At 37.8% G+C, this 15,230-nt stretch overlaps 1 protein-coding gene across 3 annotated transcripts; it reads left to right on the top strand.

The window, feature by feature from the left end:
- The first annotated feature begins 916 nt into the window (after positions 1-916).
- Positions 917-14,398, top strand: stat3 (signal transducer and activator of transcription 3 (acute-phase response factor)). Of its 3 annotated transcripts, XM_028042783.1 has the most exons (24): positions 917-1,126; positions 3,651-3,795; positions 4,104-4,347; positions 4,427-4,519; positions 5,432-5,513; positions 5,615-5,715; positions 5,843-5,994; positions 6,188-6,346; positions 6,433-6,525; positions 6,672-6,731; positions 6,840-6,869; positions 6,973-7,066; positions 7,182-7,229; positions 7,352-7,435; positions 8,845-8,943; positions 9,031-9,166; positions 9,252-9,304; positions 9,396-9,490; positions 9,651-9,790; positions 9,880-10,101; positions 10,196-10,238; positions 11,785-11,844; positions 13,288-13,394; positions 13,540-13,580. In XM_028042783.1, the coding sequence occupies exons 2-24, from the start codon at positions 3,668-3,670 to the stop codon at positions 13,578-13,580; spliced, it is 2,364 nt and encodes a 787-aa protein (XP_027898584.1). In that variant the 5' UTR covers positions 917-1,126; positions 3,651-3,667. The 3 variants fall into 3 exon arrangements, with proteins under 3 accessions (XP_027898584.1, XP_027898587.1, XP_027898588.1); XM_028042786.1 differs by lacking the exon at positions 917-1,126 and having other exon boundaries at positions 3,668-3,795; positions 13,540-14,398; XM_028042787.1 differs by lacking the exons at positions 917-1,126; positions 11,785-11,844 and having other exon boundaries at positions 3,668-3,795; positions 13,540-14,398.
- The last annotated feature ends 832 nt before the right edge of the window (positions 14,399-15,230 follow it).

Below are 15,230 nucleotides of genomic sequence, written 5' to 3'. Positions count from 1 at the left end.
TTAAGGAGAGTGCTCTCTAACCACTGAAATAAAGAACAGAGAGGACGCACACAATGGGTGCATGTTTGTGATATTTTATATGAGTAAACTAAGCGCTCAAAAGTGATATTGTTGTAAATTAGAAAAAGTAATCATACATAGTTGAGTGAATTTTGATTTTTTTTATTATTTTTTTTAGAGTTTTATACTTGATATTTGACTAAACAAGTCTTAAGTGACTTGACATTGGGACTGTGAAGATAGTATGCTTTTGACACAACTGATAAGATGGTCTGGCATAATTAGAGTCACTAACGCAGCAAAATGTGGACATTTATAGAGACAACATAGGGTGTGTGTTTTTGATGTGAGCTTGCTAGCTTCTATTGTGTTTAAATGCATTAAAAAACACCAATACAAAAAAGACCTTAATAATTACCAGCCTGCTCCTGTTTTTCTAAACACCGTTTAAGCTGTCAAATTGTCCAATTGTGTATCAGTTTAATTGTTTATTCAATCAGCGAACTGTTAAGACGTATTATCAATTCGATTAATTAATTTTTACTCTCTGAGGTCAATGGAGAAAAGCACTTTTGTTATTAGCCTCGATGACGACAGCATTGCCAGTAACTCAGATGACTTCCAGACTAGCTGTTCCGTTTAGTGACTCAGCCTCCCTCCGGAACAGCCGAATGTTTCGCCCTAAATATGGTCTCCAAGCCGGGAGGATGACTTTGACGGAAGAGCTCAGTTGAGACAGCAGTAAACATAGCAACCTCAACCTAACCGCTCCTAAGTCCCGCCTCTTTTCCCGCAAAAGCTGAATTCTTATTGGTTGTAACAAAAGTTGCTCACCACTATTGATCGTTCTGGCTGTCAGTAATGACGAAACTGTAATATGTTTGGCTGGAGTGATTGCAACCTGCTCGATGGGTTGGGCGCTTAGGAGTTGCGTCGGAGAAGAGTTTCTCGTGTTGGGGAGAGAAAAGCGATGGTTGTAATCTTTTTGTAAGCTCCAACTCTCGCTTATGACAGTTCGTTGTTTTTTTTTACATAGATATTCAACTGACTGCTATTGTCAGTTTACGTAGTTGAAAGTTAACGGTTTTCGTCGGGAAAACTTTCCATAGAAGTGACAACATCTGAGGTAAGAGACAGTAATTCGAGTTCTGCATTTTTTTCTTAACAAAGTAATTCGTTTTGGAAAGCTACATCTTCTTTTTAGTGCTTAAATCCCAGGCAATTAATAATCGATTGTTTATTTAGTTCTGTTACAACCCTGCTAAACTACTGCAGAGGAACTAGGTCATCAGATATTCGGTGTGGAGAAACCTCTGTATCCGCAGTGTTACATAAGTTATTAATGTGTTGCCCCAATCATTTCTGAGTGACAACTTGGCCTTTTAAACCCACCACTCTTAAAATCAAAACACCCAGCTTTACACGTGTTGTTTTATTTCCGATTTTTTCACACGTCTTTTGGATTGCCTACTTATCAACATCCATACTTTAATGGTTAGGCCTGAAAATGAAGTCCTCACCAAGAATGATATTTAGACCCAGTTAAGCTCAGCTCACTGTGCTGTTTGCCTTGATTTGCCACGCCCATTTACATCCCATCTATAGGCCACAATATCAAATATCATTTAGTCGTTTTTAATCTCTATACCTTCACACAGACTAAAGTCAAAGGGGAACGTTTTCTTTTTTATAAAAAATAATTCAAATATATAAGAAATGGATGTCTAAAAAATAAGACCTCTTTCATCTTCCGGGTGTTTATGTGAAAAAAGAAAACTTGGCATGGTTACTGTTGTCTTTTGTTCAAGGAAGTACTTCCTGGAATATCACTGATATGGTTTTAAGGAATCACATTGTGCTTTTACCGGTAAGAGGCAGGATGTTAACTGGTATTGGGCAACCAGACAAAAACAGCTGACTTTAGTTTTGCTGATTCATGTCGATTAACCAAAATAAAATTTTAAAATTGTCTGTGATATTGGTAATATGTTTGACCCTGTTCAGACTTATGGGGTTTTCATTCATGCATTATTTTGCCATTGAATTTTGTGTGCTTTCACCTTTTGACCCAGACTGTTCATATCTTAAAAATGCCTGGTAATAATGAAACGGTGACAGTTTTCTTCCTCTGTCTTTCTCACTGTTGACTGTAGGCTGAGTTATTTATCTTATTAGTCGACCCTTCACATATGTCTGTAGATTCCTAAGAGGGTTTAAAGAAACAATAACGATAATGACAACAGAAAAAAAATACAGTGTGTGAATCTTCTAATGCAAAGAGGTTAATCTGGAGTAAGAAATAAAAATCATACTCGGTGGGGATTCCGTTTGTAATTTCTGAAGGTTTAAGAACTTTCATTGTTTTTGTAATAAAATAAAGGTTCTTTGAAGTGATGCTGTCAGGGGTTTCACTTGCCCAAAATATCACATCATGTGTTGTGAAGCATCTTTTTATATTTGTGGGTGAAAGAGGAACAGAGGTCATGATTGGGAGCCAAGCAGTTTCCTTGGAGGAGAGAGCGAGAAAAAAACCCATGCATATCTGAGAACATCTGTTCTTGGAGGTCCTTTGATTCCAGGAAAACTAGTGAGAAACCTGCAAGTTATGCTTTCGTTGGTTATTCAGAGACAAGATGACAAACTAGATTAAAGCCTAAAGAACTGTAGAATCTAATTAACTTTTATTTCTCTAAAGGTGCAGATAATGATGGCTCTAACCCTGTTCCTTATAGAGATAATGTCAATGTACAATCACACCTAAATGATACCAATATCAATGTTTAGAATTATTGCACTAACATTACAACAGTGTCATCGGTGACTAAGGATCACAGCTTCAGTAATCTTGATCTCCCTAAGGCATACCCTGCTAAATCAGGTCATAAGACAAATTTGTCTAGTGCAACTGAAAAACATTTTTGTTTGTGAATCTTAATGTAACATTAAGCACCAATCAAACGTTTTTACTTTTATATTTGTTTTGTGTGCTATAAGAGACACCTCTTTGTTGTCCCTTGAATCTCTGGTGTTCCCCCAGGGAAAAGTGTGGCCTGTTTCTGGTGAAACAAGAAGCTCTGCTGAACCTGCTGAATAGATCGCATGTGTTGCACTCTTCTTTGTCTGCAGGTGCTTGACAATTAATGACACAATTTGGCTTAAGTTGCACTTTCGCCAATAGAAAGAAATTAAACCAGTTATGTAATATGACCCTTTATCAGGGAAAAGAAAACTGATTTTATAGTTTCAAGTCCATACAATGTGACGTTTTCTGACGGCTGAGAAAAGGAAGTGTGGTTTTACGTCGTTTCCAGAAAGTAGCGTTGGGGCAAATCCTTGGTCTAAGATCGTAAACTCTTCTGTGCTTGGAGAGCGAACAGCTGATTAAGACAGCCTATATTTCCTCTTGGAAGCTCTGCTTTTCAGAGCACAGGAAGTGACTGTGCTGAAAAGGAGGCCCCACGTCGGCCTGTCTACGTTTTCAGAGCAAACGCGGTATTTAGCCATTTCCTGTCGATAAATTGGAGAGGTGTTCTGTTGAAGCTGTGTGGCAGGTTTTGTTTCGAATTATGTTCTTGTTTCTCGTCAGGGAAGTGGTTGGCTTTGCCTGTCCAGTTTTATCATTGTTGCTCCTTTTTGTGTGTGTGAATTAGAAGCAGCGTGTGTCAGGATGGCCCAATGGAACCAGTTACAGCAGCTGGAGACCAGGTATCTGGAGCAACTCTACCACCTTTACAGCGACAGCTTCCCAATGGAGCTGCGGCAATTCCTGGCCCCATGGATTGAGAGTCAGGACTGGTGAGAAATTACTCAAATGTTTGGGTTTACTGTTATTTTTGGTTTTACTGATCAAACACATTACAGTAAAGTGCTTTTATAATGCTGTCACCTTTTACTAGATGTGATTTATTATTTCATTATAGCCTTTTTTGTCATTTTTAAAAAAAAAATAATCCAAACAAAATATATGAAATCTTTGTGTTTTGATGCTAATTATGTCTATAAAAACTGTTAATGTTTCATTGGAAGTGGTTGAGATGTGATCCTTTTTAGGAAGCATCTCCATGTCCTTATTTTTTATTTTTACATATTTTTTCCCCAACAAGGGCTTACGCTGCCAACAAAGAATCCCATGCCACGCTGGTGTTCCACAACCTGCTAGGAGAAATAGACCAGCAGTACAGCCGCTTCCTGCAGGAGAATAACGTACTCTACCAGCATAACCTGCGCAGGATTAAGCAACATCTGCAAAGTAAATATCTGGAGAAGCCGATGGAAATTGCCCGGATTGTTGCCCGCTGTTTGTGGGAGGAACAAAGACTGTTGCAGACTGCCACCTCAACTACACAGGTATACAACTCTTTACCCAACTTTAGATTTGATGGTTTTATATTAAAAGGAAGTCATAACGAATTCTAATGTCTGGCAGGATGGCCAAGCAGCCCATCCCACTGGAACAGTAGTGACAGAGAAGCAGCAAATCCTGGAGCACAATCTTCAAGACATCAGAAAGCGTGTGCAGGTGAGGGAGCTTTCACACTAGACATTGTCTTAAATGGTTTTCTTTAGCCCAAACTAAGCGAACTTGTCTGCTAGAACATGCGAGCCTCTGTTCACTTGGAATTGAATCGTGGAGAAAGCAAACATGCTTTCAAAGGGAAGAAGTGATGACGCTTGTGCATATGATTTATGGGCATATATATGAACAGAGCACTTTTACATAATTTCTCAATAGTACACTCCCTTGGTTATGGCAAGCAAATGTAACACTTTATTTTCCAAGGAAGATTGTTGAACAAAATGTCTACAAATAATTTATTTCATTAAAGGTTGACATTTCAGATGTGCTAAATGACATTTTTTCTAACCACAGAAACATTTCTGCTATCTGTAACATCATACTTGCTCAGACAATGAAGACACATTTTCCGTCTGTGTGTATCAGGTTTGCAGCTGAACCCGTCAACAGTCATTCTTTCTACTTTGAGTGAATATTGTGGGTAGTTGAAATTGAGCTTTTATTGGATGAAAATCTAACTTCAGACATCTCATTCTCATATTTCTCATTCTATAAGTTGAATGAGAAATAGTAAAAAGTGTTCTTTTATGATTAAATGTTAAAATGGTTTGCTGCCATTTTCACTTTCTGCTCACCCAAGGCAGGCAGGTTCTTGTTGTAGAACCAAGCGAGTATTTCTGTGTCACGGTCTAACCTGCTTGGTTCACTTTTACATCGCACTTTTGAAAATGAACCAAACTAATGAAGTGTGAAGTTGTTCAACATTCACCGTCCATTGGAACAGACTGTCGTTCAAATTGCTCCTATCTGCGTGAAAACACCCATATTTATTTCTTTTTTAAATAGTCATCAATAAAGCTGTCTTTACCTTTTTATGATTTGTCTATTAGAAAACAATCTTCTGTTTTTCTACAGGACATGGAACAGAAGATGAAGATGCTTGAAAACCTGCAGGATGATTTTGACTTTAACTACAAAACCTTGAAAAGCCAAGGAGGTATGTTTCTGAATGTCACTTTCAGCTTTAATAGAGCTGTTGATTGGTATGCATATATCTAGCCGTTTATCTGATGGACCATGTGTTTGCCGTGTCTTCAGAGTTGTCCCAGGACCTCAATGGAAATAGCCAGGCAGCTGCCACAAGGCAAAAGATGGCTCAGCTTGAGCAAATGCTTAGCGCCCTTGACCAGCTCAGGAGGGTAAGCAGAATTTAAATTAGGAATGTTTGCAGGGGTTGTCAAATTCAGCAATTACTAATCTGGATTACAGATTGTTGTTAGTATCTGTTTAAATCCTTGTTTAATGTGTGCTCTGTGGATTTTATAGCAAATCGTGACAGAGATGGGAGGCCTTTTGACAGCCATGGATTATGTGCAGAAGAATCTGACTGATGAGGAACTGGCAGACTGGAAGAGAAGACAGCAAATTGCCTGCATTGGAGGCCCACCCAACATTTGCCTCGATCGCCTTGAGACATGGTAACCAATTTTAATAAGACATGCAGTGTTATTCCTAGAAAAGTCCTCAGACATAAGTAAAATAAATCAGTCAAGCTAATTATGTTTAGATAGCAGCCTCAACCTCTTTATCCTAAAAATGTTAAGTGATGTATAGTGCATCTATCCGTATTTGCCCCACAAAACGTTTGAAGTCAACGAATTTCCTACTCAGGATCACATCCTTGGCTGAGTCCCAGCTCCAGATCCGTCAGCAGATTAAGAAACTCGAGGAACTTCAACAGAAAGTGTCCTACAAAGGAGACCCCATCATTCAGCATCGGCCAGCATTGGAGGAGAAGATTGTGGATCTGTTCAGAAACCTCATGAAGAGGTAGTTATTTTTCTTTTCTTTGTTATTGTGTGTTTGTTGGATAAATGGTGTTGCCTGGTTTTTATGAAACTTTCTTCGCTTTTTAGCGCCTTTGTGGTTGAAAGACAGCCTTGTATGCCCATGCATCCAGACAGACCCCTGGTCATCAAAACAGGAGTGCAGTTCACAACAAAAGTCAGGTAAGATTCTGTTCTCCATCAAAAACAAAACCCCATTTCTGTTCCATTATGTGTGTTGCCATTTTATAGATTGCTTATAAAGAAAATCATTCACCGCTCAAAATAATGATACTCTTCTCATCTCTTTTTTGCTTTGATTTTTCAAGGTTGCTTGTAAAGTTTCCTGAACTCAATTACCAGCTCAAGATTAAAGTTTGCATTGACAAGTGAGTTATTTCGGTTATTCATTGAACATTTATTTTCCCTTTATTGCATGCCACTATTTTATTGAAGGGCCGTTGCAAAAATAAAGGTTGTGCTATTTTATTTTTCAGAGAATCTGGGGATGTTGCTGCAATTAGAGGGTAAGCTTTAAAGAACACCACTTTAAACCTGAGCAGTTGAGATCTGAGTGTTCACTCTGCTACAGAGGACGCTTAGTTACCCGTTTTGGTTTGTTCCTATCAGATCTCGAAAGTTTAACATCCTCGGTACCAACACAAAAGTCATGAACATGGAGGAATCCAACAATGGCAGCCTTTCAGCAGAGTTTAAACACTTGGTAAGTTGAGAAGGCCAACTTCTCTTAACACTAGGATGGCTGATAATGGCTCATAATGTAATGAATACATTGGAAAATTATCTGCTGTGGAGAGCTGACATGCTGTGTTTTGCAGACCCTACGAGAACAGAGGTGTGGCAACGGTGGCCGGACCAACAGCGATGTAAGACTCATTTATCAAAATTACTCTCTGTGTTTTCTGTATTTAGCTGAAATAATTCAGATTTTGTTGGAATTTTTATTTTTTCACATATTGACAGATTTAAATAATCTTTTTTTTCTTAGGCATCCCTCATTGTAACAGAGGAACTCCATCTTATCACTTTTGAGACAGAAGTCTATCACCAGGGCCTAAAGATAGATCTGGAGGTGAGTAAATCAACTTTGTTTCAAAATCTTGAGTTAACAATAAGATTGAATGCCTGATCTGAAGTTCATTGCAAGAAAATTGAGTAATCTACAAAATCGTACCAGACCTTTTGTTCATACTTTTGTGATGGCTATTCGTGCAATTTGTTATAGTGACAGTTTTGTGAGTTGAGTTTAGGTGAAACATTCAGTTTTTGATTCCAGAAAATCACATAGAAAATCTAGAGTGGTGGAAATTAAAGACTAGTATAGTAGTGCCCTTAAGACTCAGATGATACTATTTCATGTTATTTTGTTTAGTGCACGTTTTCTTTCCTACTATTGGGAAAGAAAATCAGATTCTGTAGGCCTGTGGTGTTCCAAGTGAAAAGGCTGTCATGTCTTGGGAGTTGTGGGAATGTCATCATTTCCTCTACAATTCAGAAGATCTTGACCACGGCTAAGGCAGTGATGGGCAAAATTTAGGTTTTCTTTGACGCAGTTTACTATTTGACTCACAAATGTCTCTAGGACTTGATTGAAGTATTATAGAAGTAGGATAAAGAAAGACATTTACAGTCTTTAAAAAAACAACTTAAAAAATGGCTACATGATTACTGAGACTTCTAACTCAGAAAATGGTAATGGGGAAACCTGATAAAATCCAGATATTCTGTCTACATAAAAACATCTTAACTTTTGAAAGTACTTGCTCCTTTTTAGATCATACATTACTCCTGTTATTGTTCTCTTTGTGCCTCAAAATAAAATGACCTGGACTGGTACCAATATTATAATCTGTAACTAACTACAAGGGATAAACCTGGATTCAGTGCAAAGACAAAATCAGCTGTGTGGTCCACAGACGCATTGCAGAGCAGAGATACTAGATCTTCTAGTGTGTGTCTCATCTTAAAATAGGTTGATCAGCAGAAACTAATACAGAAAATAACATATTGAGGACGCTGCATAGTGAATGCATTAGGACTGCAGGAAGATTGCGACAGAGATCTCGCATATCTTATTACAACTCGGGTGAATCTTGCAGGTTTTAATCCAGTCCACTTTTGTTTGACAATCCCAGTTGAATTCTTTAACGGCACACCCCCTGTGATCTCAGGGGATCGACGTGCTTGACACAAAAGGTCAGAGTGATCCATAACAGAGGGTTTGTTGTTTTGCATGTTTAGTGTAGTGATAATCTGAGAAGAGCCATTATTATAAAATCTGTTTTCAGTTTGCCTGTGGATGAGAGATGCAAATGCAGGAAGTCTCTGTGGGGGGTAAAATGTTAGTGTGAAGGAAGGGACTTATTTCTGTCTATTATTCTGTAAATATTATAGGGGAATAAGCTTTAACAAGAGGGCAATTTAAATGACTTTTTTTTGTTTCCAAAATAAAACTGATCATAAAGCTGCCTGTATTTGCAGACTCATTCTCTGCCAGTGGTTGTCATTTCAAACATCTGCCAGATGCCCAATGCCTGGGCTTCCATCCTGTGGTACAACATGCTCACTAATCACCCAAAGGTGAGACAGCACCCTCTTGTGGAAAGGGTCTGATCTCTGCAGACAGCAAGCATTTGTAAAGCTGTTGCCTCCTTTGTTCTTCCACAGAACGTGAACTTCTTCACCAAGCCTCCGGTGGGTACCTGGGACCAGGTGGCTGAGGTGTTGAGCTGGCAGTTCTCTTCGACCACTAAGAGAGGCCTGACCATCGAGCAGCTGACCACGCTGGCTGAGAAATTACTTGGTAAAACAATAAGCCTAAAAAGTCTCTGAGAATCTTCAGTGTGCCTTAATACTTACACTATTTGTTTCTAATTTTTTTAATACAGGGCCTTGTGTAAACTATTCTGGATGCCAAATAACATGGGCCAAGTTCTGCAAGGTACAACATTTGACCACTATAAAAAGATCAGTCTGCCTTCTTCACATTGTTTCGCTTTGTATGAATAATTTTTTTCCTTCCTCTTGTACAGGAAAACATGGCTGGCAAGGGCTTCTCCTTTTGGGTGTGGCTGGACAATATCATTGACCTGGTGAAGAAGTACATCCTCGCTCTGTGGAACGAAGGGTGAGAAGTCACCCTTTGTTTAGACTCGAATCTCCTGGCTGTGTCTGAAACTGCTTGTTCACTTCCTGTTCTGGGGTGTAGAACCCATTTAGACATGCAATACTGTCTTAAAGTAGATTGAACTAGTTATTAGTTTGATATATTGTTTCTCTGCTTACAGATACATCATGGGTTTTATCAGCAAGGAGCGGGAGAGAGCCATTCTGAGTCCAAAGCCTCCTGGCACATTTCTTCTGCGCTTCAGCGAGAGTAGCAAAGAGGGCGGCATTACATTTACATGGGTAGAGAAAGACATTGGAGGTGAGTCATTTTAAAGCCCTGCTGTTCATATAATGTCTTTACGATGATCAGATTTTGTTGTCATAGTTTTTATTGTTTGTTGTTTGTAGGAAAGACCCAGATCCAGTCCGTAGAGCCTTACACCAAGCAGCAGCTCAGCAGCATGTCGTTTGCAGACATCATCATGAGTTACAAAATCATGGATGCCACCAATATCCTGGTGTCGCCACTTGTTTATCTCTATCCTGATATCCCCAAAGAGGAGGCTTTTGGGAAATACTGCAGGCCAGAGGCAGCTCATGAGCCCGAGCCAGCAGGAGACTCGACAAGCAGTAAGTCACCCCCATGTTCATTACATGCTTTTAATGCTGTTTGTTTGGAGCTTATGTGCTCAATATTCTCCGTAATGTATACTTTCTCTTTCAGCTATCCAGCCTTATTTGAAAACAAAGTTCATCTGTGTGACCCCGTAAGTATTCATCCCTATCTTTCGGCTGTAATATTCAGTGCCTCCCACCGAGTAGTGACAATACTCAATGTGGAGGTTTTCTTTTATGTCAAAAGTATTGATACCTGTTGAATCTTTTCACATTTTGTCACAGCTACAAACCTCAGACCCACACAAGTAGCACATAATTGTCAGATGAGGAAAAAGAAAACAGTATTTCAGTCTGCCTGAGGCAATACTTTGTTCATTAACGTCCCACTGCAGGTGTTTTGTTGTACGACGTTGTACAGCTTTGCTAAACTAGAAATTAAGTTTTTCTTAATTTATCTCTGCAAAATAGCTCATCATCAGTCAGACTGACTAGGAAATATAGGTATGGACTTTGAGTAGGCCATTTTTGCAAATTTGCTATGTTCTGAATCATTCTGTTGTAGCTGGTTGTGTTTTTACATTCACATTGTATCCAGCTGGAAGCTGAACCTTTGCCCTGGTCTTTTAGAGGCTCAAACAGATTTTGTTCCGTAATTGGCCTATATTTAGCTCTCTCCATTTTCCCATCAACTCTGACCAGGTTCCCTGTTGAAGATGTTAGAGATGGTGTTTTTATTGTTGTGTGCACAGAGTCTTTAGAGAACCTTCTTCCACATGTTTACCGCTCTCCTTTCCCCAGCCAGCCAGTTCAGACAAGCGGCCATGTCTTGTTAGGGTTGCTGCTATGCAACAGTCTTCCCGAGTTTGAAAGATGCAATGAATTTTCTGTAAAGTGTTTAAGGTTTGGGATTTTTCTTTTCAACTTCTCAACTTTCTTCCTGGCTGGTCTGCTGTATTTTTTTGGTCTTCATGATGGTGTTCGATCTCTAATGCTCTTTAACAAACTTCACTGTTACACACAGGTGGATTTTATATATTAAATGTATTAGTTCACTTTAGGCTATTGGTTGCAATGGATTTTTGTCAAGGACTCCTTCATTTAAAAAGTCCGAATACAAATTCATACCCTGCTTTTTGTATTTTTAGATTTAAAAAAACTTTTAAGACAATGTACTGTTTCAGTTATGTGCTACTTTGTGTTTGTCACAAAATCTCAATAACGTATATTGAAGTTTGTATTGGAAATGTGACACATTGTGTTAAAGTTCTAGGAGCATAAATACATTAGCAAGGTGTTGTAAATATTTACAGATTCAGGTTAGAAACCGTCAAAGAATGCCTGCCTGTAATGCAGCATCTGTGACTTCTTTTCTGATTTCATATAAAGTCACTTAACTGTTTGAGAAGGAAGGTGCGACACTTAAAACTTACAGCTGTAATGACAAAGTATTATTCTAATATTATAAATAAAAGCAAAGATCACACATTCTTAAATCAAGCAAATTTAATGGAGCTGCACATTTTGAATAGTAGTACACTACTGGAAATTATACACTTTAGAGTAAAAATAAGTGAGACTGGCAAATAAGGAGGACAAAAGCTGATGGCGATAAAGGCCTTAAGCCATGTTGTAGGTTTGATAGCTTGCCCGTGGGTTTTGAGGTTTTCTCAGTCAGATCCTGACCTGTCTCCGTAGGTGCCCCTCCGTGTTCATGGACTTGCAAGACAGTGAGCTGCTTGGGAACGGATTCCCAGGGTAGGCCTCATGGGGGGGGGAGGTCGCATGTAGAGATGTGTGTACATGACCTTTTTATTTGTTTGACAGATGTGCTTCAGATATCAGTCCATTGATCACATCTGCATAACTTCCGTTTTTATGTCCATCTCACAGACATCACAGTCCTCGTTTTGCACTAACGCAATTGATTATAGAACAGCATGTCCTTACCATTCATCAGTGCTTTTGTTCATTCTCAGCTGCTTTATCATTGCCCTCCTTTTAAAGCCAGTTACTGGTGAGTGTAATTGTTGGACAGAAGGATGTACCAATTCCAGATAGTTGTATTACGTTTAAAGATTATTCCACCATCATTTCTTTTTAATCAAGTGAGAAGGGGAGGCAAAAGAAGGAACTGAGGAAATAAACTGCGTTTAGCTTAGTCTGAAAAAAAATAATTATTTAAATTACTGAATACACACTGCTGCCTTTTACTAAAGAAATGTTTAAATTAAGTCATCCATTCAGTGTTTTTATTTTGTTTGTTTGTTTGTTTTTTCTTTTTGCATTTTGCTTTGCAATTCTTAATACAACAAGCAAGTGGAGTCCAAGTCAAGTTGAACATACGGACAGGCTACAAAATGTTTTTTTTCTTTAATTGAAATGCAAAAATATATATTTTTATATATATAATAACGTGTGTAGCCTGCTTAACAATAAGCTAAAGACGCAACACTTTATTGAATAAAAGTTGTCCGATTTGTGTAGGAAAGGAATCTGTAACTCATAGCTCTGCAACGTCTCGCATCAAAAGGAAAACATACAAGTCTCTACATTTTTGTAGTGAATTATTTTCTACTCCTTTGCTCTAGAAAAAAAAAATTCTCTTCTCAAAAATTGCTAGTATACAGTTCCCTTTTTTGTCAAAGGAAGCGGCTAAATTTAGCTATGTTTTTGAATGGGTGTGCCTAGTTTTTACTTTTTAAACTTTTATAAAAACATGGTTAATAAACAACAAGTACTTTATATTGAGCCTAATATTTTCCATTTTAAGCAGATGTTCAACTGTAGGTGAAAATCTCACCCTTAAAAAACAAAAACAAAAGGTCCATCTCCAGCCTGTTCTTCCAGCTGAAATTTGTATCATTCCAAATTATTCTCAGGATACTTCGGACCCAGCTGCTACTAGAAATGACATGTCTGCCTATTTATCTGCAGCTGAACACAGGAATTTTGTACACTGAGCTGCTTACTGACCCAAAAATCAGATTATTTACTATATTAATAATGGGTCGGTGATGTATGATGACTAATTTACTCATTAAAACTGTTCAGTTGTTGTAGGCTACTTGTGGTAAAGTGGGATGATGACAATGTAAGCATAATTAATCTAAAAATGGCACAGGCATGTTTGATAAGAATACGTTTTGCTTTGCACTGTTATGCAGTCTCTTTTTTTTCTATGTGTGTGTGTTTTTACAGCACAAACTCTGGAAACACCAGTGACCTGTTCCTCATGTCGCCTCACACTCTCGACTCCCTGGACTCCCTGATGCCCGGCGAAGCTGAAGCGAACCAAGGGCATTTGGGTGAGTTGCAATCTCCAAAACACATCTGTTTTGTTCTGACTGGGTTCTCCTCTGGTTTTACTATTGCAACTTAAGGCCAGCTTTATTTAATAAATACCGTTACAGCAGCATTAATTGCTTGTTTTTTTCCCTTTTTTTTTCCTAGATTCAATTACTCTGAACATGGATGTAGCATCTCCTATGTGAAAGAAAATATCACCGTCTTTGTTTTTTTTTTTTTTTCTCTTGTTGGGATTCGACCTTGTGTGAGGCTCAACGAATGATTTATCTCTCTCTCTGTGTAAACACAGTCTGCCTGTATAGATTTTCTTGTTTCCTGTGTAAAATTACTCGCCATCAACTTTAAAGATTTGTTTTTATTATTTTAAACTATGGTTAAAAAAAAAAAAACTGTCTATACATTTGGGTCATTCTTTGTGAACCTATTGTTTTTAGGCAACAATTTTCCTTCCTTGTTTTTGTTAAACTATCTAAAATAAACATGCAAACATAGGGAAATGTAGTTTTTTGAGAATACTGTCTTTTGACATTTTAACGGTTTTATGGTTTTGTGACTTGATAGATGTACGACATAAGTTTTGATATAAGCTGTATGATGCTTTTAAGTTGTGCTGAAAAAGGCTATTTTTTTTTACGTTTTTAAAATGACCCTACAGTGAGTTATAGCAAATTGGCTTCTCCTTGGCTACACCAGTTTTTTGTTTTTTTCTGACAAAATGAAATATTTCTGGTATTTCTTAGGGGGATCTCAGATTTTTATAATGGTGAAGAGGAAAGAAGGACGAAAAAATTTCTGCCAATTAGAGGTTATTTCTGTGAGCTTTTTTTCTCTGATATTGTTGTGTAAAATGTGTATTTTAAGTAGGGCACAGCTTTTCCACTAAAAATGCTGTAAGATGTGATCATGTTAATTGGGCTGGCATTTTAAAATCATTTTATTTTTGTTGTACTGATCAATCATGAAATGTATCATTTATTACCAATTAAATATGTTTCACACAATGCATATTGTGAGCTGTGTGATCATTTTCTTTCCTCCATATATGTTAAATTAGTTATTATTAAAAAAGAAACAGTGACTCAATTTTTTGGATTGTTTCTTTGTTTGCTTTTGTGTTGCTAAAATAGGGCCCTTTATTTTTCTGCTGTTTCGATGATCACGCTTAGTGCTGGGATCTTACAGATTATGTAAAAGTGTACAATATACTTTTACTGTCTTCCAGGCTTTATTTAAAGAATAAAGCTCACAGACACGTACGTATGTTTGAGGAGTTTTACTACAGAGTCAGAATTTGTTAATTTTCCACATGAAGTCTAATTGGCAAACATTTTAGTAACCAGTATCAGTTTTTGTCTTCCAAGCTTTTTGTGTAGTTTTTGATATTTACAAATATGAATTCCAATAACTACAGAGGTTTTTAGTATTAAAATGTTAAAAAAATAGGACAGAAATTTGCCAGTTTCAATCAAGAAAACCAGATGTTTAAAATGTGCAGAATGTCCGGCTGTTTATACTTGCAGTGCAGGCGTTCTTTTGCTGATGCACAGTACCATCGATTGTACTGTGCATCAGCAAAAGAACGCTATACCCATTTTAAAACATGCTGTTGGCAGCATTATCTTCTGGTCTTGCTGTTCTTTCGATGAAATTAATGGTCTTGTCAATGTTAAATTCTGAACTTTTTCCAAGTACCAGTTAACCCTGAGCCTTCAGCTGAAGGAGAGGAACACTTTTGTTCGAGTGTGAATTCAAATCACAGTCAAGATAACACCTGTGCACCTTCCCCCACATGTTACTGTCCTGCTGTATGTTAGTATGGTTGTTCTTGAAAGACA

The sequence above is a fragment of the Xiphophorus couchianus genome, chromosome 16, assembly GCF_001444195.1.
Source record: "Xiphophorus couchianus chromosome 16, X_couchianus-1.0, whole genome shotgun sequence".
Classification (NCBI taxonomy): domain Eukaryota; kingdom Metazoa; phylum Chordata; class Actinopteri; order Cyprinodontiformes; family Poeciliidae; genus Xiphophorus; species Xiphophorus couchianus.
The sequence above is the reverse complement of the archived record's forward strand: the minus strand, read 5'-3'. Positions and strand labels throughout refer to the sequence as shown.

Excerpts from the sequence above, each read along its gene's own strand:
- stat3 (XM_028042786.1), top strand. The coding sequence starts at position 3,668 with ATGGCCCAATGGAACCAGTTACAGCAGCTGGAGACCAGGTATCTGGAG. Across the intron at positions 3,796-4,103 it reads TGGATTGAGAGTCAGGACTG|GGCTTACGCTGCCAACAAAG; the intron begins GTGAGAAATTAC and ends TTCCCCAACAAG. Across the intron at positions 7,067-7,181 it reads CAGCAGAGTTTAAACACTTG|ACCCTACGAGAACAGAGGTG; the intron begins GTAAGTTGAGAA and ends TGTGTTTTGCAG.